Source organism: Camelus ferus, chromosome 2, assembly GCF_009834535.1.
Source record: "Camelus ferus isolate YT-003-E chromosome 2, BCGSAC_Cfer_1.0, whole genome shotgun sequence".
NCBI lineage: Eukaryota > Metazoa > Chordata > Mammalia > Artiodactyla > Camelidae > Camelus > Camelus ferus.
In genome coordinates, this window is record NC_045697.1 from 107,839,884 (window position 1) to 107,865,404 (window position 25,521).

Sequence of the window (25,521 nt, forward strand, 5' to 3'; positions counted from 1 at the left end):
TTGTATGGATAGCTCTCAAAAGTAAACTCAATACGTGGACTTTGACATTATAGAACTGATAAAGTGTATAGTTAATTTGTTCTTCAGAACGTGGGGCCTTGAAGTTAGAACTTTGGGGCTGGAGAGCATGCTGTGCTGAGGTGGAGCCCCCTTTTGGACAAGTGTGGTACTGAGCTCCCTCACGGCCAGAGCAAAGGGAAGGGAGGACAGCAGTTCCCAGCATTTCTGCCACTGAGGTCATCAGGCCTGCGGGGAGTCCTGGAGGGCTTCTTGGAGGGTGGGGGAGAGTCGGGGGACTCTGGAGTCTGAGTGCAGTGAAGGAGGGGGATGGCCAGTGGGTAGACCCCGGCCCTTGGTCATTGAGTCTTGTAACTCCTAGGTATCTGCTAACAAAGCCCCTCCTGGTTGAAAATGTCAACTCAAGGGTGCTGGGGTGAGTTTTTTCTGATGGTATTTTAAATTTTATAATGGAAATCGATGGAGTTTAGAGATTCTGTGGAAACCTATTTATTCATAAGGATATATTAGCCTAGTCTATAAAAGTTCCTTTGCCCTGCTTCTGACAGAGGAAGAACTTGGACTTTTCCCTGAGAAATATATTTCCCTCATTGCTCGTGCACACTGACATAGCATGGTCCCTTTGCCAGCCTCTGCAGTGACTTGCAAAAATTCTGTAACCCAAATACCAGAACGCGTAACAGCATGTCCTAGAACTGAGCTGGGAGGGGACTGCTGAAGTTAAACATATTCCATACAGCATGCAGTTCAGACAGGCAAAAAGGAACAAGTTAAAGTCGTTGATGGAATGTTTGATTGTCTAAAAATTAATGTGGGTATACATTTTAAAGGAAGTAAATTAAATGGATATTATCATAGAAATTCCAAGTCATGAAGTTAAATGGAGGTTGAGAGATAGAATTGTTTTAATTTTCAGGTCCCAAAGTAGAAATTCAGTCTTGATGGGCAGAGGAGGTAGGAAGCATTCAAAATGCCAGCGGTGGTAAGGGAGAGACACACTGGGGCTGTCATGTGACCTAATTAGGGCTTTATTTATTTATTTATACTGTTAATTGAATTTTTTCTTTTTTGGTGGTAAGATGCATATAACGAAGTTTGCCATCTCAGTCATTTATAAGTATATAATTCAATGGCATTAACTTAAATTCACAATATTATGTAACCTTTGCTCCTATTTCCAAAACTTTTTCATCATCCCAAACAGAAACCCCGTGCTTTAGGGATTTATTTTGTAATTGGTTATCTCAGAGTTTTCTCCCCGCTGGCTTAAAGAAATGCACAGTTCAGATCCTTCATTTTTAGAATTTCCACATATGCTATACGTTGTTCTGCTAGGTATGTGTCGTGTTTGTTAATTTCCTTTCATCCTTCCTGATGATGCTTGGTTGAAGAGGCTGCCAATCCAAGCAGAGGAGGGAGGGTTATTGTTCTGTTGAGGGCATGTGTTCTACTGCTGAAATCTCCAAATCAGCTCTATTTGTAGGAGGACTCCAGTAGTCTTACTTATGCAATGTATTTGAAAATTAAAGAGCACTATTATATTCTTGACAGTTTAGAAGAGAATTTAAGAACTTGTCATTACTTTGAAGACAAAGACGACGACTATTTTTCCATGTTTCTTTTCAGTCTTTTTTCAGTTGCATGATTTTGGCATAGTTGATAATAATGGGTCTGACTTGATACAAGTGACTTCTTTTTTCATCTAACATATCACTTACAGTTTTTTATTTTGCTCAATAGTCTTCATAATAATGAGCCCAGGAATGCATGTAGCCTGATTTACATAACCACACTACTTTATTTGACATTTAGGTTGCCAGCGTTTGTAACTATTGTAAATGTACATCTTCAGACATCGTCTTTCTGTGGTTTAACCCCTTCATTTTATTCTCATGAGAGAAACACAATGCTCACATACATCTTGTTGGGGGCTGTGGCTCTCGCATTTATTTCCATGAAGACTTGGTACGGTTAGTGGTGGTGTGTTTTTGTAGTGACAATAAGTGTCAGATGGATGACAAATGCTTGGTTTGGTTACAGGTTGTGAAAATCTTAGAGAAACACGACCCATTGAAGAACACCCAGGCAAAATATGGGTCCATCCCTCCAGATGAGGCCAGTGCTGTGCAGAATTATGTTGAACACATGCTCTTCTTGCTGATTGAAGAGCAAGCCAAGGATGCTGCCATGGGGCCAATCCTGGAACTTGTGGTCTCTGAGAACATCATGGAAAAACTCTTCCTCTGGAGCTTGAGGCGGGAGTTTACGGATGAGACGAAGATGGAGCAGCTGAAGATGTACGAGATGTTGGTCACCCAGGCGCACCAGCCTCTGCTGTGCCACAAGCCCATTCTGAGGCCCCTGATGATGCTGCTGAGCTCTTGTTCCGGAACAGCCACCCCCACTGTGGAGGGGAAGCTGGTCGTCCTGCTGAACCAGCTCTGTTCCATTCTTGCCAAAGATCCATCCATTCTGGAGCTCTTCTTCCACACTAGTGAGGACCAGGGGGCAGCCAACTTCCTCATCTTCTCCCTTCTAATCCCCTTTATTCACCGGGAGGGGGCAGTGGGCCAGCAGGCCCGGGATGCTTTGCTCTTCATCATGTCTCTCTCTGCCGAGAACAGCATGGTGGCCCATCACATCGTGGACAACACCTACTTTTGTCCGGTAGGTCCTTCTTGTTGGCCTGTTTCCCACCCTCTCTCCGGCTAATGATAAAAACTTTTTTTTAATTCCTTTTTTTGCAGCAAGCTGTCCTGGGCACCTTCTATGAAAAAATGTTTAGAGGAAATCTTTCGGAGGGAGCGGAGGAGTCTAAGTTGAGATGCTGTTTGGCTGAGCAGTGTCAGCTCAGAAGAAGCCAACAGAGGGAACTACATGGGTTACCATTTCTGAGTTCATTCCTGTTAGGTTAGGACCTGTTTTAGTTTTTCTCTAAGAGCATATCCTGAACGATGGGTAAAACCTGCACTTTTGATATTCTTAGCTTTTCAGGTTAATTTTGTGTCAATACATCGTGGCATATGGTGAGACCCTTCACAGCTGTTTTCTCGAATTAATTTGTTTCCCAGCAAGATAATGGTCATAATTTTAGATCGAAAGCACTGATTTTATTTTAAGAAGTAAATACATGTTTACAGTTTGAGGTAGAAAGAAATACTCTACTCTGTATAGTTTCTTCATCATTGGTTTGGTGAGAAATAAAGCGTCAGGTCTTTTGCAAATGCTGGAGTGGCCAGGCCCAGACATAGTTCTAGAAGAGAGTGGAAGCTCTCTGAGACTCTTAAGGTGCCACAGGGTTCTGATTATTTTCTGGTGTTAGTGTTGTCTTTGGAAGGGGAATTTAAATGACAGATTATAGATTTATATCTTTTTCTGGTTTGTCGGATGTTGGGCCACAGCTATTTTAATTTTTCCCAACTCAGTGAACATTTCCAGTTTGTTTCCATTGTCTGTTCTTTTTATCAGTCATCTCATGTTTCCTTATAAACCATATTTCCTTAAATATGCCTGACTCTGCTAAAATAGTGTGTAAGACCATGAGTGAGTTTTGTTGGAACAGGCTAGGCGAATTGCCATAAGTAGATTAGATTCCTTATTAATTAACACTATGTGGGTAGTTCTTGACCTGGGGCAAGGGCATTTTGAAATACCTGTGGTGTGTGTTTGGTTGTCAAGGGACATGGGGTGGCCTGGGAGGGAGGTCAGCTGGCATTTAGTGTGCAGGGACCAGGGGTGTTTAATGGCCAGTAGTTTGAGCACACACAGTAAGGAACTGACCTGCCCCAAATGCTAATAGCAATCGTAGTGAGTAACATACTGTATTTTGCTTTGAGGCTCAAAAGCAGTAATCTTCTTTATATTACTAAATTCCTGTTTTTACTAATAAACCAGGGTCACCTAGCATTTGGTGAATATTTATTTCAAGGGAAACACATGAGTAAAAATTTTGAAATAAAGAATTTCAGTTAAGCTCAGGGTCCCCTGCGTCTCTTATCTTCTGGGTTCTGACCAATGGAATAAGAAGTTGTACACAGATTGAGAGTGCAATGGGCAGTGAAGAACCGATTCCATTCATCTGTGCCAATATGTTAAATCTCCCTTCCTTATCTCCTTCAACAGTGCAGAGTTTTTCATAAACTCTTCTTGAAGAATATATCTTAAGGTGAAAATATAACTTCTCACCCTGAATCCAAGCACCTTTGGAATACGGTGCTGTATTAGTTTTCTATTGCCACTGTAAGAAGTTACCAAAACCTCTCGTGGCTTTAAACAACACAAATTACTAGTTTACAGTCGTATTGTCTTATTGTAGGTTAGAAGCCCAGCAGGTCTCACTGGGCTAAAATCAAGATGTCAGCAGGACTTGTCTTCTTTCTGGAGGCTCTCGTGGTAAGTCTATCTCCCTGCCTTCTCGGGCTCCTGGAAGCCGCCCGCTTTCCTTAGCTCACGGCCCCCTCCTCCATCTTCACAGTCAGCAGTGTCACACCTCTCTGACCATCCTTCTGTAGTCACGCCTCCCTCTCCAACTTTTAAGGACCCTTGTGATTACATCAGGCGTACCTGCATCTTTCAGGACAATCTCTCTATTTAGACAGCTGATTAGTACCCTTAATTCCATCTGCAGCCTTGATTCCCCTTTGTTGTGTAACCTGATCTGTTCACAGGCTCAGGGATTAGGAGGTAGACAGCTTTGGGGGGACTAATACTCTGCCCACCACCATTGCTATATACATTCAGCTTGGAGAGCTCTTGAAGAAGTTTGATCGAGAACAGCATAATCAGAATGCTTGTAGAAGTTTAATCTGACTACGTAAGTTTGGGAGATGCTGAGAAAGTAGGGACGCACATTAGGGTCTAGAAACGAGTGGTGGGAATGAGAAAGAAAAAGAGAAGCTGGGTCTGAGAAGTGATGTGAAGGGAGAAGCTAATTAGACAATGACCCTTTCCATGAGTAGCTGGGCAGAGGTTTGAGTCTGGACGTATTTGAAATATCTTGGGGTGGTTCTGCTGTTACAGAAGGAGTGCTGGTATTGAGACAAATCAGCAAAATATTCAGGTGGTTCACTGGTCGATATGTACAGGGCCGTTGTAAAGTTACCATTTACAAAAGCAATACAATTCTAAGATATTTTGAATAAACCTACAAAATACGTAAAAGGCCTTTACAGGGGAATTTATAAAACTTTATTGAAACGCATATAAGAAGACTGAAATAAATGGAAAGCCCTGTAGTTTGTAGGTATTGTGTAGGTAACACTTTTTCTGCAGATCAATCTGTAAAGCTAATGCAATTTATGTTTTCAACTTTTTATTATGAAAAAAGAGCAAAATTGAGAAAACTTGGAAGAATACCAAAATGAACACCATATACACACCACTTGCATTCAAAATTGTTGATATGTTGTCGTGCTTTGGTATATTTCTCATCTATGCATTTTAATTTTTGCTGTGCCATTTGAAATTAAGTTATAGACATTTAAAGTTGTTACAGACATTAAATACTCTAGTATGTATCTCATGCAAATAAGGATATACACCTACATAATCACAATACCATTATTATTATACCTAAGAAAACTATATAATAATTTCATAATATGATCGAATATCCAGTTTCCCAATTATGCCCAAAATGACTTTTACAGATTTTTTTTTCCAAAATGGAATTCAATACAAGATACATTTCTCTTTTTTTTAAATTTTTTAAAATTTTATTTTATGGAGGGGGAGGTAATTAACTTTATTTATTTATTTATTTAATGGAGATACTGAGGATTGAACCCAGGACCTTGTGCATGCTAGGCATGCGCTCTACCACTGAGCTATACCCTCCCCCCACAAGATACATTTCTAACTGTCATGTCCCTTTAGTCTCTTAATCTGTAACAGCCTGCCACTTTTTTCCCTCATGACAGTGACTTTTTAAGAGATGGGCCATTGTCTGTAGAATGTTCCACGTTCTGGCTTTGTCTCTTGTGTAGCTTGACTTGTTCCATCACTCATATTTCCTGCAGATTGGAAGTTAGGTCTAAGTGCTTCATTAAATTCAGATTGGATACTTTTGGCACGAGTGGTTTACAGTTGATGCTGTAGGCTTCTTAATGCTTTGCATCAAGCAGCACGTGTTAGGTCGTCCCACTATTGGTCATGCTTTGCTTGATCCCTTGGTTGGTTAAGGTGGTGACCCCTAGATACCTCCATTGTAGAGGTAAAATTTCCCCCTTGTTAATTCTAATATTTAATTTGTGAGGTGTTAATGGGACTTAAAATCCCAATAGGGTTTTTCAAGGAATGTGACAAATCGATGCTAAAAGTCATATAAAATAGCTGAGATGATTATGAGTAATGGTAACAATAATGCATTTGTCAAGTGCTTACATTATGTCAGATACTGTTCTTATGTATTTATATATATTAATTCATCTACTCACAACCATAGATACAAGTGTTACTCCCTTTTTGTAGATGAAGAAATTCAGGCACAGAGACCTTAAGTAACATACAAGGCTACATGGCTAGTAAGAGAGTCAGGATTTAAACTTGGGCAGTCTGACTCAAGCACCCATGTGCTTAGCCACTGCCTTATACATATGTAATGAAATATAAAATATCAAGACTTCCTATAAAGCACGAATCATAATGAAAAGATTGGAGTTAAGAACAAAAACACAGATTAGGGGAAGATATTTGCAAAACATTTAACAAGTACTCAAAATAGACAAAAATATTTGTTATACTATACATTAATAAGAAAATGATGAAACCGTCTATTAGATAAATGGGCAAAGGGTATGAATGGACAATTCACAGAAGACACCCAAAGCTGATAATTGTGTGAAAATATGCTTATCTTCCTTACTATCAGGAAATACAAATTGAATCCACAGTGAGACACCAGATAATGCTCCTCAGAGTGGCTAACCCTTAGACGTCTAATAAAACAAAGTGCTGTCAAAGGAGTGGAGAAACAGGTACTCTTGAGAATATAAACGGTACAATAACTCAGGAAAGCAGTATGGCAATATTTAATAAAATTGGATATTTGCATCCCATGTGATCCTGCACCTTCACTGCTAGGTACCTGCACTTGGGAAATCCGGCACATGTTTACAAGGATACAGTGCACAAAGGTATTCACTAGTGATCTGAGGAAGAGAAAGAAATATATTAAGGGAAAGATAAATAAACTGGTTTATTCTGTGTCAATGGAGTATTACTCAGCATTCAAAATGAGTGAATCATGGAGCAACATTCCGCTGTATGTATGTACATATATGTATACCACATCTTCTTTATCCATTCATCTGTTGATAGACACTTGGGTTATTTCCGTATCTTGGCTGTTAGAAATAATGCTGCTGTGAACATTGGGGTGCATGTATCTTTTTAAATGAGTGTTTTTGTTTTCTTTGGATAAAAATGGAATGTTACTCAGCCATAAAAAAGAATGAAATTTTGCCGTTTGGGACAGCATTGAATGGACCTGGAGGCTATTATGCTTAGTGAAATAAGTCAGATAGAAAAAGACAAGCACTGCATGTTTTCACTTATATGTAGAATCAAAAAGATAAAACCAGTGAACAAATATGACAAAACAGAAATAGAGTCACAGATACAGAGCAGAAACTAGTGGTTGTCAGAGGGAATAAGAGTGGAGGGAGGGGCAATATAGGTGAAGGGGATTAAGAGGTGCAGACTATCAGGTATAAAACACCTAAGTCACAAGGCTCTAATGTGCAGCACAGGGAACAGAGTCAGTATTTTATAATGACTTTGAATGGAGTGTAGTCTATACAAAAATCTATGTTGAGTTATGTGGAAACTAAGATAATATTGTAAGTCATCTATACTTCAATAAAAAATAAATCCATTACACTTATTAGCACAAAACTGCATCTACAGGTGTGAACACCAATAAATATAAAAATAAGTTGAGTTAAAAAAAGTAAGTTGCAAAAGATTATATGTGTTAGTTCACCACTGTGGCTACTTTTGGGGGCAAATGAAGGAGAAGGGGCTGTCTTGGGATTGGAGTAGGGTTTAGCTCTGTTTGTAATGTTTTGTTTTGTTTTTTTTTTAAATAAAGAGCACTCTGGAGAAATTATGCCCAAATATTAAAAATCTGTTAAATCTTGGTGATGGTTTTCTATTCTATTATGTTTTATATGTTTGTAGTACTTCATACTTTTAAAACTTAAATGTATTAGGACTAGAAGGGAACATGTTTTTAATGTTTAGATTTCCACTTATTATGTTTTAAGCAGGTTTCACAGAGTAATTGTTGCTTTTATAAAGACGCATTTTAAAACACTTATAGTTCCTTAAAATTGGAGGAAAAACATCTCCAGCTGACCTTATTTGCTAGAATGGAACACAGAGCTTCATTGTGTTAAGTTGCCCCTCAGGATAGATCCCATAATCTCATTTGTACCCAGTTTTCTATAATTACATCTGACAACATAATTAAAAAAAAAGAGTCCTCTTTATGTTGAAGATAAAAGCATACTCTATTAACCATCCAGCTAAGGACCACAATTGACAAAAAGCTTTCCCTAATTAGTATGATTGTCAAAGTGTGTTAGCATCAGGCTTTGGGAAGACTAATAACTCCTTCAGGAAACTGGACCACTTTTGCAAACTTCTGTTCTTGTGGCTGATAGGAGGAGCTTGCTGGTTCTGCTGCCTCCTGTCTCAAGATGGGCTTTCCCAAGAAAAGGAGGAGCATGAAGATACCCTAGGGAACAATTTAGTGCCAGCAAATGGTTGGGGACTATATGACCCTATCTTCTTTTGATTTTTTTTTTAACCCAGTATTGATGATTAAGCCCTTGTCACTTGTTACACATGAGCAAGAGTAGAAAACAGCCTATATATACATTAGGAAATGCAAATTGAAATGAGCAACCTTTAGGTATACAGCTGCAGGTAGAACATTATTTATCCCATATCTAAAATTTATGAGGCTTTTTATTTTGGCAAGGTGTCACAAATGCTCTCCACCAGGTGTTTTGCTGCTAGCTTCAGACTAAAGCCATCTGTTCAAAATCTTTTTGTTTTTGCTGAAATTAACTGGGTACTATTAGATGTTTAAAGTTAAAGATGGACCTTTCCTGACTTGCTCACTGCTCTGTGCATGTTGCCTTTCTTCCGTCCACTGGTTACATTGCCGTGTGTAAACCATGATGCTCCGCTCTTCACACACAGTGTTTCCTTTAATCCTTGCAACAGCGCAGAAAAGAAACTGAACTTTAGAGGACTTAAGTAACTGCCTGTAAATGGCAGGGTCAGGTTCAAAACCACGTTAGTCTGATACTGAAATCCATGGTCTTGATAGCTACCATGCTAAACTGCTGTCAGGGAAGTGGTTTGCTTTTTGAATTGTCTGTTATCCTTATGGGTTTATATGGTGATTAGTTTTTTAAGACTCTTAAAAAAAGATACATTAAAAATATTGGGTTAATACTTAATGTGTTGGGAATAAATATAATGTTTTACAATTAGTTTTTTTTTCCATTTTTAAAATTGAAGTATAGTTAGTTTACAATGTTGTGTCAATGTCTGGTATACAGCACAATACTTCAATCACATAGGAACATACATATATTCATTTTCATATTCTTTTTCACCATATGTTACTACAAGGTATTGAATATAGTTCCCTGTGCTATACAGTATAAACTTGTTGTTTATCTATTTTATGTATATTAGTATCTGCAAATCTAGAACTCCCAGTTTATCCCTTCTCCCACCCTTCCCAACAATCACTTTTTCGTGGTCAGGATCAATAAAAGGCTAAAATAGTAGATGAGCATTTTTTTAAAATCAGCTGTTGAATGTCTATGTATTTTTTTTAAAATTTCAAGTTAAAAATGAAGCTTAAGAATCAATAGATGGTGCCATTAAACTCTTGGAAAAATTATTGACAGAGCTGTTGTTGCCCCTCCTTTTCCCTCATCCTGTTGCCACAGCAACCTGGGCATCTCTTTGTGTAGTAATCATCTTTCTTGTGTTTATTAGTTTACCAGCTGTCTTCCCCATCTCACCTGTCTGACTTGTTCAGTGCTCTTTCCGCAGCACCGGCTGGCTGTAGAGTGCCTGGCCTGTAGTTAGTGTTCTAGAAGTATATATGGAAGAAATCTGACTCTGAGCAAGGTCTTGGAAAGGATGATGTAAATATTTAGCAGGAAAGATTTGGAATCTTGCTCTTAAGACCACGTAGTACTCTTCATCCTGCGGGATACCTTCTCCTGTGTTCCTTTGCTGCTCTGAAGGCTATGGCGGAGACGTTCTCTGGCTCCACTTCTGGTAGCGAGAACATGGCAGGGCTCCATGTCCAGCTGGACCATCCCTCTGTCCAGGCAGGCTTCTGTTCGCCTCTCAGCCATGCCTTCTTTTTAAAAAGTGACTATTAGGTATGTGCTGTTTTTAATTACTGTCACTGATGTATGTAATTTGAAAATTAATGTTGCTGTAATTATATTGATATACTGAATAGTTATTCCCAGCTTTTTAGTCAGACAAATTAAGCCTGTCTTTATGAATTCATCTTCAAAGCCTCAGAGTGGTTAAGGAATCAGGAGTATGCAGACTTAAAGCCTTTGTTCTGTGGGTAATTTAGCATGAGTTAGCAAACATAATTGATTTTCAAAATGTGGCATCAAGATTAGATTTCCCTTCAAGGAGAACTTTTGGTCTCAGTTCTCTCTTGCCAGAGGTTTCTAATTTATAACAGGCAACTCACCGGGGTCACAGTCAGAAAACTGTAATGAAAGTGATTTGTTTGGGTATGTTGAAGTTAAAGGAGTTAAATACTTTAAATAGGAGACATTCTCCTTTGGGACAACAGATGCCCTGACTTTGTAAAAGAAATAAGTGCACTATCTGGTTTACTGTTGTACATCCTGTACTTAACATAGTTCCGGGCCTGAAGGTGCTCAGTGATTTTTTTTTTAATGTAAGTGAATAAATGAGTGAATAAAGGTCCCTAGGAAACAGAACAGAGAAATGTATATAATCTTTTGATTTCTCCAATATTGTTCATCTCTTTTTCTTACTGCCTCATACTTCACTGTGGGCTCTGATTCCATATCCCTGCCCAGACTCCCTCCCAGGGTGTCACTTGGTTTCCCTGCACTAGGACCTCCAGGTGCTCAGTCCCTGGGCCTGTCCTCTGTGGTTGAGCTGGGCGTCTTACTCATGGGAAGCACCACCAGCCTCTGATATTCGACATACCTGCCTGTGCTGGACAAGTCATCCGCACCTCCAGTGTGGACTGGAGTGAATGAGTCAAGCCATGCAAGATGGAGAAGACGGCTGAGAAACTAATAAATGCAGGGAAGAGAGTCACTCCACAGGGGACACAGAGGACGCTGGGGGAAGAAGACAGGGGAAAAGGAGAGACAGCCATTTGTAGATAATTTTTCCAAGTTCAGCATACCTTCTGACTTTCTTTCTTTGATGCCAAGCAGTACGGATTATTTTGTTATCTCATATGTCTCAACCTCCCTTCCCTTCTCTCTCTGGTCTGCACAGCTTGAGGTACCATCTACACGGCACCTCCTGATCACCATCTCCAGGCTGGTCCCTCTCCTGAGCGTTAGCCCCACATGCTGTCTGCTGGGCTGTCCACTGGGTCCCCGAGCTCTTTATTCTGTGCTCCAAGACCCTGCAGGATCTGCCTCCTGCTTACCTTGCCAGGCTCCTTCCACCTCTAGTTCTCCACCCCCATAGTACTGCCTTCTCTTATTCCTGGAAGATGCCATCTTCTCTGTCTCCTTTGAGCTTTAGTACATCTGCTGCAAGGAGTGGTTTTCCCTCCAGCACTCTTTTTCTGGCTAACTCCTATTTATTCTTCAGCAGCTTGGATATCACTTCTGAGAACATTTCCTGCTCCGAACACTCCAAGTCTGGTGTAAGGGCTTTTTGTAACATCCACAGAGACATATATTTTCTGTCATGTAGTCTGAGCATTTTTCCACTCTTATAATTGCTTGTTGATCTCTTATTAGACACTGAGATCAGTGAACACTTTGCTGTTTGTTTTCTGGGCCTAACTCAGGAGTGAATGTTTTCTTGAATATTTCTATCCCATTGAGTCCCTCATCACCTCAGGGCTTACCCTTGAGCAACACCTTCTCTCGATCACTTCCTGGCTTCTGTTCTGGGCCATTTCTGTCCATCCTTTGCACATCTGCCAGGTCAGGATCCCTAAGGTGCTGTTTGGCTAGCATCACTTCCCAGCACTGCGAAGTTAATTGTTTTCCTTGGTCCTATTCTGCACAAGTGCCTAAAACCAACAGATGCTCAACGTGGTGTTCCTTTTCTCCATTTCTATCTCTTTAAGGCATCACTATTTTCTTAATCTTGATGAATCTTAATCCTGGTGAAGCTGAGTAATGGGACAATTTGGAGTTCTCACTCATCCTCCCTTCCTGAGCACAAACGCTGGCAGTGTCGTTTGGGAACAGAACACTGAGGGAGGAGGAAAACCTCATGAGCTTTGGGTTAATACTGGATAGATAGATATTGCAGTTACATCACCCTGGCTTCCACTTTACAGGTGACACTCAGCTCTTTGCCCCTCTTTCTCCTGCTGCTGCTGCTTCAGTTTTGACCCCCTTTTGCTCTGTTTGAACTACTGACATCACATCTAACTGACCCTCAGTTCTTTTTTCTTGCTATAATTTGTGGAGATGAGATTAAAGTGCTTTCTAAACTGTACCCATGCAACGTGTCCATCATGACTTTAACATGTCAGCAGGAATCTTTGTCCTGAAGCTACTTGTGGTTCTCCTGTGAGATCTTCTGTACGGGGCCGCCTCAGTCCAGGGCATCCTCCCGTGGGCAGGAGTGTGGGCCATCCCTGCATTTGCACTCAGCGTGTTGTAATATAACGTGTTCTTTATGGGTTTGCCCCTCTCTTCAACACCTTGGGGGCTGGAATCATGTTTTCTTCCTCTTGCACATGTGTCTCTCACTCCCCCCGACCCCAACCCAGCATACGCCTGGCGCGGAAGAGATCAGCAACGCACAGCATCTGCATGTGGATTAGCGGAAGACCTCTGGGGCTTCTGGTCCCCCTGCTGGAGTTGTCCTTCCCTCCTGCCTCCACCTGTTGAGTCCTCCCAGCCAGCTGCTGTCGCCGAATGCTTGACTACCTTGCTACCTAAAGGACAGTCTCTGGCCCAGCGGCAGTGGAATCACCTGGAAGCTGTTAGTTGCAGGTTAAGAACTTGGGGAAAGAGCTTATTAACATTTTTATTTCCGAACACAGGTGCTTGCAACTGGGCTCAGTGGTCTCTACTCTTCCCTGCCTACGAAGCTAGAAGAGAAAGGCGAGGAATGGCACTGCCTCCTGAAAGACGACTGGCTCCTGCTGCCTCCCCTCGTCCAGTTCATGAACTCCCTCGAGTTCTGCAATGCCGTCATTCAGGTACCGGGCAGTGAGGGGACCCCGTGTCGTGGTCCATCCAGAATGCAAGCAACCTGAAGGATCCACTTATAAGCATCCCTTTTCTTACCTGAATAAATGTTTATGGAATACTGATGCTTTGCTTTAAGCACACTGAATGTCCTTGAATGAGGGAAAATGTTGTTAGTTGATAGGTTTCCGAGAAGTTTTAATTGAGAAAAAAAATGAGTAGATTTTCTTTATCTTCCTTATAAAAAGTGTTAATTCTGTTTTGATTATCCACTTAACCATCAAAAAGAAGTCCAATGCCTGACTCATTAAATAGGTATTTTTAGGCTTGTGTGTACTTCAGATTATACCACTTTTACTTCAAGGTCTTCTTGGGAGTCTACAAAGGAAAACACTTTATTTTGCTTAATGGTGCATACTACATAAAGAATATTGTTATCCCAATTGAATTTAGAAGAAGTTAAGCATCATCTTAGCAACACAAATTAAATTTGCTTTGAAATTGGCCCGCTTCGGGGAAAAAAGAACCACTGAACTCTAGTATATTTGGCTTCTTGATTAGATTTTTACCTTCAGATTTCTTGTTACTGTTTTCAATAAAAACCAAATTTTATATATATTTAAGGGCATAGTAGGTTTTCATCAAAAATGTTTTATTTCTATATAGCACAAATATTTCCTTAATATTGGATTTATTAAGAAATTGAATTTTCTTTATGGTGATTGTAAGATGAAAAATGTTAGTTATAATCTGTTTATCTACCAAATAAAGAAATAGCTTCTGGAAGAAAATGCAAGTAAATTACTTTAGTTCCCATCTCATTTTTATTGCTAAGTCAAAGGAAATTTTATTTATGTATAAGATAAATGGATTATGTCTTGTTATTTTTTTTCCTTTAGTATTGCATCCTATCAACGTTTTCTTGCAGAAGTGTGTGGAAATAAAAAAGATGGAACTATTAGTTTCTCCCCAAATGTACACACAAAGAGAGATTATCAGTAATTTAAAGATCTAGCCTCTCTTCTCTAGAAATTGCTTTTTACTTTATTGTTTGCCTTTATAATTTTTTTTTTTTAAGAAAGAGAAGTAAAGCTAACAGGCATGGACAGAGAAATGACACATTTCATAACACATTTTGAGATGGAGGCCAGTGTGTTTGGGGGAACTAGTGAAAAGATTACAGTTGGCCCCCTGTATTTGCAAGTGCTGTACCTGTCGGGTCAACCAACAGAGGATCTGAAAAAATTAAAAAAAAAAAAAAAAAAAGTTCCAAAAGGCAAACTTGAATTTGCTGTGCACCAGCAACAATTTACATAGCATTTACATTGTTTACAACTATTTACATTGTACTAAGTATTAGAAGTAATTTGGAGATGATTGAAGGTATATGGGAAGATGTATGCAGATTGTATGCAAATACTATGCCATTTTATATAAGAGACTTAAGCATTTGCAGATTTTGGTATCCTGGTGGGGTGGGGGCATCCTTGCACTAGTTACCCACAGATACCCAAGGACGATTGTACCTATAAAAGATATTAGTAAGGGTTATTCCGGGATAAATGTATTTTGAAAAATAAATATAGGAAGTATCATACCGCTGATGATGTGTTCTGCTTTTGAAAAGTATCTATCTTTTATGAAAAGTTTCTAAATGCCTTCCTCCCCAATATAAACGATTATCAGGAAATGTATTTTAAAATAAGAATTTTTTTTCTGCTAGCAAATGAATGTATTTAAATGTCCATTTTGACAATTCTTTTGTTTGTTTGTTTTAATTAGTCACAAGTAGAGATAAGACAGAGATGAAGTTATGGAGCAAAAATTATACTTTCCAGTTTGCTGATTTTAATTTATGAGTCCATATGTATATCCGATCTATTTATTAGCTGTTTTTTCAAATAGAAACTTAAAATTACCAGGGTTTTAAAAATTTTCAAGTCCAAGCTGTTTATACTGGAATAAACCATCTGGAAAAATTATATGGCAGTTTGAAGTCTGATTTATTCTTTAACCATGAAATAAATGGCCAAAATTTGGCTTTCCTTTTTGAATTCAGGATATACACAGAAGTATTTGTTTTTAATAAGACCTAAAAATTGAACTCTGTCTTTTTCATGACTACTTGTTTCTCCCTTAGGTGGCTCACCCCTTGATTCGTAATCAGCTTGTCAGTTACATTTACAATGGATTCTTGGTCCCAGTCTTGGCTCCTGCTCTCCATAAGGTCAGTGATCGGCTGCTGTAATTTTTCCTCTGTTCGTAGTACAACCGATGGAAGCCAAGGAAGGCGAACACAGTATAGTTGACTTGATGGTGACTTGAGCCTTATTTCCCTTCTCCTTCCATCCTTATTCCTTACCAATAGCAAACACAGGTCCTCAAGATGTCGACAGCCTAAGTCTGATGGGATCCCTTGATGTCATAGACTAGGGCCTTGTCAATGTCAAGTTAAGGCAGTCTAAACAAGGACTGTCAACTAGACCGGCTCTTGTGTCTACTTGAGTTCATAGGTAGTGGCTACTTGGGGCTCTCTGTTGTGCCATCCCCTGAGCTTAACAAGTCTGTCAAAGTGAGCACATGGTTTGCTGAGGACATGGAGAGGGGCACTGGTAGCACCAGTGCTATGGAGTTGCCATCTGCTTAATAGAACATAATTTTTTATTACAACAGTTTTATGACAGCAAGAATTAAAGTGAAGCCAAGTTAGGGTCCCATCAAAGGCTGGCTGTCTCATTAGCATCACTCTGAGTTCCTCATGATACGCTCATTTTGTATAATAAATCAACTGATATCTTTTCTGTTGTGAGCTGTCAGGAGACATCCATGGACCTGGAATTCTAATTTTAAGGAGTTTTTTTCTTCACTAAGAAAAGAGACATATATAGTATTTAGTTCAGAGGATGTTTGTCCAGTTATTGGAGTTGCCAGCCCTGGTGGGGAGAGAAGCGAGGAGCAACATATCACATGCCTTTTGATGGAACGCCCACCTTTGTGTATCTGGAAGTTCCATTTCCATGGGCTCCCATCTTACAGAATCCAGGAGTATCTGATGGCGGCAGCTTTGAAGCCTGGCTGTACCTCTGATGGCAGTTCTGGTTCAGAGCAGCAGGTCTCGATGGAAGATGTCCACGTCTTACTATCCGTGCCTTTTGAGCAGAGTGGTGATAATTCCCAAAACAAACAGGGCACTTGGCCTGACTAGGAGTTTTGTGTTACTTCACGGTTCAGGAGGTAATCTTGGATGTGGTTTGAACATCCCAGAATATTGAGGGTTCCCACAGAAGGGCTATGTCTTTGAAAATAAATTTGTCTTAGAAAATATGGGACATATCTTTGGAAAAGACAAATCTTGTGTTTGTTTCCAGGTGGTCCTTCCGTTAGTACCTTGCTGTTCTGGAGGTGGGGTGGGCATCTCGTACTGAAGTTCCCTGCCTCTGGAGGGAGGAATTTTCCTAGCGCCCCGGAAACTCTTTGGGAGTAATTATCCATGTGCACTTTCGCATGTTTTGGCTTTTTTCCTCATTGATTCCCATCCTTTTTCCCACTGACCGGCTGATAGAAAATAATTCCCCAAGTTGTTATTATGATAGCAATAATGACGATTATTATTTGTTCGGGATATTTTATGTTATTGTAACTAGCATACTTTGATGTTACAGATACTAATGATGATGCTTTATCCATAATCGAGGATGAGGTGCTCCTCGGAGAGCTGCTGTGAGGCTCTGACTGGTCACTGGGTACTTCTCCTTCCTAGCACTTACCACAAGTGAAAGTAAATCATGAAATGTGCAGTACCTTGTTCAGTGTCTCCACAAGGCTTTGCCTGCTTCTTGGGAGGGGAGAGTTCACACCTGTTTTATTCACTGGGGAATCTCCAGCGCCACACAAAGTACCTTAGACTTAGAGGGTTGAATAAGCAGCACACATATGGAATGAAGCTTGTTAAAGTGCCAGGCAGGGTGTTTGCACTCAGTACAGTCCCAGCCAGTGGTGCATGGAGAAAAATAACAGCACTTTACGTATATTAACTAATATTGTTACTTAATTATGCCTATAATTAAAATAAGAGATTTAAGGAGGGGAGGGTATTGCTCAGTGGTAGAGTGTATGCTTAGCATTCATGAGGTCCTGGGTTCAATCCCCAGTGCCTCCATCAAAAATAAATAAACCTATTTATCACACCCCCAAAAAACCCCAAATAAAATAATCCTATTTTAAAAAGTCATGAAGTTATTATAAATACATGGTTACTGTGGCAAAAAACAGTCAATACTGAATATATAAAATGCAAAGTGAGCATTACTATATCAAATTTGAATTTCCACCCCCTAATTAAGATTCCTTAACTTTTATCCATTGCAGACCATTTCTCCCCAGGGCTATTTAGCAACTGAGGAGAATATTTCCTTCTTAATTTATTTTTCTCCCTGCTCTTCATCTTTTATTGTTTGTGTTTTTATCACTTTGAATTAAAAGGTTTAGGAAGGCGCAGGGCAGCAGGGGAATGCGGACAGCTTCTCTGGCTCCTGGCTCCCTGAGTGGTCGATGAACAAATGAGCCTTTCATGAGTGGCAGGACAGGAGCTCAGAGGCAGAGGAGGGAAGAAGCCCAGACCCCGGTGTTTCTTGAGGAGTTCCCACTGGGAGCAGACACATCCTGTATCCTCGCCTCGGACATGGGAAGGGATGTCCGGAAGTCTCAGGTCTATCATAGGGGCTCCTGCCTGTATTTTTCACATTCTATGTCCCTTGCCTTGAGCCTCGTTTCATATCCTAAATAAGTTTCCTTTGTGTACTATCTCAGCCCCAATTTATGCCTAACATTTTAGTTACCTGCTGTCAGCGGAGGCCTTTTGCAGAGGTGAACTTACTCTCTCTGCATCTCATAAATAATATAAAAAATTCAGACTTAAAATTTTTCCCACATCACAATCAGTACTCCTAGACAGTATTTCTCGGCATTTCTTAACCAGAAATGAAGCCATTACTAAGGGTTGGGTAATAAATGGTGGGGAGTGGGCAGGTCCTGACAAGTGAAGACTGTCTCCACCTTTCTTCTCCCCACTCTGTGTTCTTTCTTTGCAAGTCATGTGCTGTCTTCATCCCACACCATGGGATGGCCGATCATTCCTCTGTGCTAGTACAAAGGAATAGTGGTGTTTTTAAAAGGGTTGCTTAGTTTTCTGTAGTGTGGCTATATGGGTCCACAGTCCCTTATGCATAACTCAAAAATTGGAAAAGCTCTGAAAACTGAATGTGTTTTTATAATTCATATGGTGGTCCAGTCTAACCTTTGCTAAACTCATTTGGTGGCAAACGCATGCCTGAACTGCCTCAAGGCTATTTGTTTTTATAGTACTTGTGTTAATATTTATACATTTCATGGAAGAAATATTAATGCATTTGATTATAGAGTTCTACCTCAGACCTGCTGGTTTGTTAAGTCAAATGTGGCAGATGTACATCGTACTTTCTGAAAAGTTTTGAGTTCCAAAATACACATGATCTCCAGGGTTTTGGATAAGGGACTGGAAGCCTCTTTTGGACATTTAGGGAAGGACACATTTTTGGAGATAGGTGCAAATTATACTTGGTAAAAATAATATTAAAGAAAATGATACTGTGTTAATATCGGTCATGTAGAATTAGATCTGGCCACAGATCTGGACATCACATTGTATAAAACTGGTTATTTATGACTATAGGTTAATGGGACAGCCCTTCTTCAGCAAGAGCTAGTTCTAATGTCTGTATGTTTAATTTATCAATGCTAAATTTTCAAGGCTGAATATTTATTGGTGTGGTTGTATTAGTCTGGGTCCTCAGAGAAGAGGATGCCAAGATAGGACTCAACATGAGAGAGAAAGTAGGAAATGAGGTGGGGAAGGCTAGGGGTGCTGTCCGACTGCAGTGCTGATCTGACCCCGAACGCAGGGACGGGGAGGGGCTGGCTGGGAGTGTCTGGGCCCCCTGGGTAATCTGAGATAGACCTGCCAGGGAGGACGGCTTCTCCAGGAACAGGTCTGCCTTAGCATCCCTTGGTACAAGCTGCCAGTCTGGACACCGGAGCAGTGTCACTTCCGCTGTACTTTATTGTCCGTGGTAGTCACAGAGCCCCCCAGCTTTCAAGGGGAGAGGACACAGCCCCCACCTCTTGGTGATAGGAGTGTCAAAGGATTTGTGCCCATATTCTGGGCAGGTTTACCTTGATTACCATCCCGGGACTGAATGTGTGCAGACGGTCAGAGAGCTGTATGGAGAGGACCACCTGAGAAGAGCCAGAGACCTCAGCCGTGGGTCACAGCCGGTCAGAGAGGGAGTCAGGGGAATGAACAGCCAAACGTCACTCTCTTCCCTTCCTCCCATCTCCTACCAGTCTCCCATTGGTTGAACCCAGATGGAATCCCTGTGGCAGGGGAAGCGTGGAGAAGAAGTGGGTGAATCAGGGCTCAGAGCAAGGAGGGAAGGATGGACAGAAGATGCAGAGGGGCAGGTGGGAGATGCCAGCACACTTCTGTGCTCATATCAGCCTTGCAGAGTGTTCCCTAGCGGGGATAGAAGGCCCCTGTAAGAGCGTACTGGGATCTTGTGCTTAAGTAAGTTGTGGCTTAAATTTTTCTAGAAACATGTAAGAAAGTATAGTTTGTAGTAACTGCCTAGATATATCTACCGATTCTTATCCTCTGGAACCTAAAACATAGTTAGATGTTAATGTGACAGGCAGATACCTAACAACAGATGAGACATGAACAAGGAACTATCTCAAGCCCAGGTAACCATCACCAAGTCAAGCTTATTACGTGGATTCACACAGAGGCAGGGTGTGCAGTGGAAGAGTTCTAGACTGAGTCAGAAGGTCTGGGTTCTGGTCCTGGCTCTTGTATTTACTGCTGTGTGACCTTGTGCAAAGCTTTTAACCTCCCTGAGTCTCATTTTCCTCAGCTGCACAGTGGGGATCGTAATACTCCTCTTTCATCATGTGAGCGCATTCTGAAGACAGTATGCTGTTAAATGCAAAGATATTATCTTACTTAATCCAGGACAAATTCTGCCCTCTAATATGCGGTCAGAGGATAATGCTATTTGTTTGAAGACCATTTAGTGAGTGTGCACCAGGTGCAAAGCACACTCCCACACCCTGTGGGGAGATGGAGGGGGAACGGGCCGAGAAACCCTCTCGTCTCCATGGAGTTTCTGATCTGGGACCCAGGAGACTGATAGGCCAGCCACAGACTTGAAGCAAGATAGACGAAGATAAGTGGTGGAAGAGAGAAAGAAGCGAGGGGTGTGCGGCGACTCAGAGGAGTGAGCGGTTAGGGAGAGTCAGTCGGTGCTGAGCCTTGATGGTGAGCCGGTGGGGGAAGGACAAAAAAAATGTGCTGACCCTGAACTCTGGGGGATAGCATGGTGTCCTGTATATTTTAGGTGATCAATAAATATTTGAGGATGATGATAATAGTGGAAGAAAGCCCCCAGGTAGAGAGATGCACCCTCCTATACTTTTTTTTGAATGTTGTGATCAGGCTGAGGGGCTGCAGACAAGAACAGAAGTGGAGCAGGCTGATTGGGTTTGTCACCAGCTTAGAGGAATCTTTGTCCAGGTGTGTTGTGTAGGAGACCAGCAGACAGGTGGCAGTAGCAGCCAAAGGTGGCTTCATTGCTGCCGTGGCCCCAGAAGGGTTGGAAGAAGGGACAGGGTTGCGTTAATAGCACCATCATATTGTTTCTGTCCAGCGTCTTGTGAACCAGGCTGGTCTGTTTTGTGGGTTATTTTGGCTTCTTTGTTTGGAGCCCATGAGGAGATTAGAGCAGAAGTCTGGGGCTGTCTGTGGTAGTTGGAGACCTTGAGGGGAGTGCACTGAAGAAGTAAAGGATGAATGATGGAAGGAAAAATAACACACCATCCTTTTCTGCAGGCAGCTCACAGGCGTTAGCCGTAATAACTGTGACCTCAGAGAAAGCCTGTTCCTTTTGGTTTTTTGTGAAGAGCAGCCAGCTGTGTTTCACTCAGCAAATTATTCCATACAAGTACGCTTGGAGAAACAGGAGAAATATAGCCACCAAAAAACCTGATTTGTCCCACCATCTCTTGTGTGCTAAAACCATGCTTGAACAACATACACGCGCACAGTCATTTCCCCCATTCCCTTTCAGGCGTGCGCGCACAGGCTTCTCATAAGCCACTGTGGAGCCCATTTGTTTTACAGACCCGTCTTCCGAACACGCACATACATATTCATGATCTGTATCCTGTGAGCTCAATAATTCACAGCTTAGTGACTGAGGTTGATGGATTGAAGTTTTGGGGGATTAGAGAAAATGGAAATTTTGAGAGGCTGGGAGCAGCCGCACTTGTGAGTTGCGCATTTCGTGTGTCTGTCTGTGGGGTGGGCTGGGACCCCTTTTAGAGCCCAGTGGAGCTCTCACTCGCTGGGGACGTTTTTGACTTTCCTGCCCAGTGAAACTGGAGACTGAAGATTTTAAGAGCAACTAAGTACCATCTTCAAACAAGCACCATTAATGACTATCGACAAGCTATAATTGGGTGCTGCGTGTATACTGAGCCCTTACGCCTGGGTTTTCAGTCTCCTGTGAGGAGTGGGCAGAGCAGCCTGTCACTTAACTGTCACTGATGTCCATCCTTCTTCGTGCATCTCTAGTCTGGGAGGTGGTGGAGGGGCTTGGGGTGGCAGGAGGGTAGAGATGAGCCCCCCTGCTCGCCCTTCTGGCTGACTTCTTGTTGCAATTTTGGATGCCCAGCAAGTTGGTGCTGTTCCTCACTCTGCTGCCATCGGTGTCACTTCTTGAAGACAAACGCCTTGACGTTTTGTGTCTGGTTTCCAGTAATGCTGTAAAATTGCATTGACCAGGTCATTCCTTTCAGTGGCAGATTGGAAGAAAGAGGGAATCAGGATGCCATCTTGGCCCTAGACTTTCAAGATCTTATTTTTCAACTTTGATGTCTCTTTGCTAAATCTTTTATAGTTTTCCCGTGAGTCATGGAGCTTCACGCTAGACTCCCTGGGGTGAACTATACCGAAAACTGTACTGGGGTAGTGTTTTGGTTTCTACATTTCGTACTTTTATTTATGCATTTCAGTCATTTGCTTTTTAAAATGCATTCTCTACGTTATTAACCCAACTGTCCAGTTACCCAGTTACCAAAGGCTCCCAAAGATAATCCTACCTTTTTAATTTTATTTATTTATTTTTTTTTGCTGGCTCCTTATCCTCTTCCTATAATGACGTTGAGCTGTACTTATGTACATGGAACTTTGCTTCTCAGCACTCCTGGAGTGAACCAGCACTTGAAATGATTCTCTTCTCATTGCACGGACAGCATACCTGTGTGCCCACCTGGGCCCGCAGGTGGCTGGTCTGTGTGCAGTGAAGGGGCCTCAGGGGTGTCCAGCAGAAATGAGGTCCTTGGGAGCTGCTGCTCTTGCCCCACAGCCTCTGAGGTGGGCTCCAGTGGGTTCTGGGCAGGGAGGTGTCCCCTCAGGGCCAGAAGGCAGCTGGAGCAGTGGGAAGGCTTGAAGCACCTAATGGCATCTTAGTCCCACCCGGGTGCATCTGAGGGATGGCAGTGGCCTGGCCCAAGCAATAATTCTGCCTTGTCAGTCAGCCTGGACTTCACAGAGCATTCTGTGGAAGCAGAGAGGCCAAATGTGACGATCACTATAGTCTGTCATCAGGAAAGGCAATTGAATGAGGTAATTAAAAGGCCCAGTCCTGTCGCGGGCCTGCAGCTGTGTGACGTGGATTGGCAGTCCACTGTTAAACTTGGATTGAAGAAAAATCATACTCAGCAGGCCAGCTCTAGACATCTTAAATTAATAATTGCTCTATCCAAGGAGAGCCTGTTATTAAGTAGACCTAGAAGTTTTCAGTGACAGTTATAAGAGGCTTTGACGTGGACATATTTGATTTATTAATTGAAAACTGAAAGTGTGTGTCATCTAATACATTCTATTAATGCACTGTATTTGATTAATATAATTTGGGGAAGCAGTCTAGCTTAATATTTGGAAAAATGGCTTTTGAGTTTAGAGAGACCTTAGTTTGAGTTCTGGGGCTTTGCTGTTTAACTAGCAATGTGACTGTGGCAAGCACCTTCATCTATGTGTGTGTATGTGTGTGTGTGTGTGTGTGTGTGTGTATAATCTATGGATAATAATACCTGCCTTGTTGGGTTCTTGTGAAGAATAAATGAGATACTGCATTTAATGTGCTTGTTGTCTCTGGCACTTAGTACCGAATACATATTACCTATTAGCCAGCTGAATCTCTAAATGAAACATCCTTCCCTTGACATTGTATGTTACTGGACAGTGAATTTTTTTGTGTTTACCATTTTTTGCACTGTTTTGATTTTAGATAATATGCTTATTGTTCCCTAACACATTTTTACATTATTTAATAGACTGCTGTCTTTAGATTTACTCTTTTCTTATTTCCCTCAGTTGTTCACAGAGTTATTTTCCTATTTGTTCTAATTCTCAGTGCCAGAGGTTCTCAAACTTGAACGTGCAGGGGCAGTTCCCTGGGAACTTCTTACAGGCAAACTCCCGAGTGCTGGGGATGTGAGTTTTGGAGGTCAGGTTGAGGCCCAGGAGTTTGCACTTCAGCCAACACCCAGATGCTCCAAGGACCACACTCGGGTGACACACTGACCTGTGACCTTCTGCTGACGCTTTGATTATTGATGCTCTTTTATTGAACTAGGATTCGGAAGACATGGGTTCTAGTTTTCTGTGTGATTGCAAGGGTCTTAACTCAGCTAAGGGTTCAGTTTTCTGATGTAGTAATAGTCCCACCCTGTCAGCATCCCAAGACTGTGGTGAGCATCAGACAAGCAGGTGGATTAACAACACTTTGGGAAGCTGTGAAGCCTCTTCCAAATGAGCAAGGTATTCAAACAGGGGTGAGATCTCCCCTTTCCCCGTCTGGAGCTGTTTTAGCCGTCTAAGCAGGTAATGTAGGTCCAAGTACTTTGCATAATTTAAGGACTTAGTAGTAGCATTCTCCAAAGGTGAGTCGTGCAAGGAGATTGTAGGGTTCTAAAAGTGTGTTTCTGCCCCTGAGGTGTATAGAGTGTTTGACTGAGGTACATGGTTCAGGACGCTGGACGAGCATCATATTTGTTACCCTGAAATCAGCTCTGCTCTCCCGTGTGTTGCTACTAGGATATGTGGACAGTGATGTTAATATCATAAAAACGCCTTTCAGATGGAAATCTTGTCAGCCTGCAGTGGGAATACTAGCCACTCACCGATGTCATGTATGTCACAGAATGTTACAGGGCATCACCATTCCACTGCTGCTGGTCCTCCCAGGTGCCTCGGTGCTGTGGGCAGAAGGCAAAAAAGTCCCTTGAGATAAAGGGGGTGGGCAGACTTTCTCTGGTTGATCGTTGACCGTAACTTCTTCACTTCCCATATTCTGGGTTGATGATGCATACAGTTGTTTAGATCCATATGCAAACGTACTTTTCTCCTTATCAACATACAGAAAAGCCTCAGAGAGTCCATGGTTTATCCCAGAGCTATCATTTGTGGACCAACTATGGAACAAAATACAATGTCTAGTATTTATTGTAGAAAGCACCTGAGAATGTGGAAACAGATTATAATAGAAGCTATTGGAACATTCGCCTTTTTTTTTTCTCCTAAAGAAAATCTTGTAATTCATATCTAAGGTCTTGTGCTGAGTTTCTAGCCTACTTAAGCACTATGTCTTTGGAAATTTTGTAGACACAGAGGTTCCAGGTAAGGCAGCTGGTGTGTATGTAGCTGAGGCCTGGGCGTATCGTTATGTGAATGAAAATCCAAATCTTTCCTCTTATTTTTCATATTCACAGGCCAAATAGTGAACTAACTAACTGGCCATAGGATTCAGGAGGTCATCACCTTGGTGTCGACAGCTTCGTGGAGGCTTGTGGGGCATCCCTGTCTCTATAATGCTGATTCTGATGCTCTGCCAAAACAAATAAAAATGAAAACCAAAAAACATCGGCTTGAGTAGGTAGACTTCAGATAGAGAGCAAAGAGGAAGCCAGATTTATTCATTCATTG

The 25,521-nt window shown here is 41.5% G+C and overlaps 1 protein-coding gene across 3 annotated transcripts in view; it reads left to right on the forward strand.

Annotated features, from left to right (window-relative positions):
- Positions 1-25,521, forward strand: part of FAM160A1 (family with sequence similarity 160 member A1) — a 230,540-nt gene that overhangs the window by 148,461 nt on the left and 56,558 nt on the right. For all 3 annotated transcript variants that reach the window (XM_032464806.1, XM_032464817.1, XM_032464828.1), the window contains exons 4-6: positions 2,059-2,685; positions 13,295-13,453; positions 15,583-15,669. In XM_032464806.1, the coding sequence (XP_032320697.1) occupies positions 2,059-2,685; positions 13,295-13,453; positions 15,583-15,669 (873 nt within the window). The remainder of the gene's footprint in view (positions 1-2,058; positions 2,686-13,294; positions 13,454-15,582; positions 15,670-25,521) is intronic.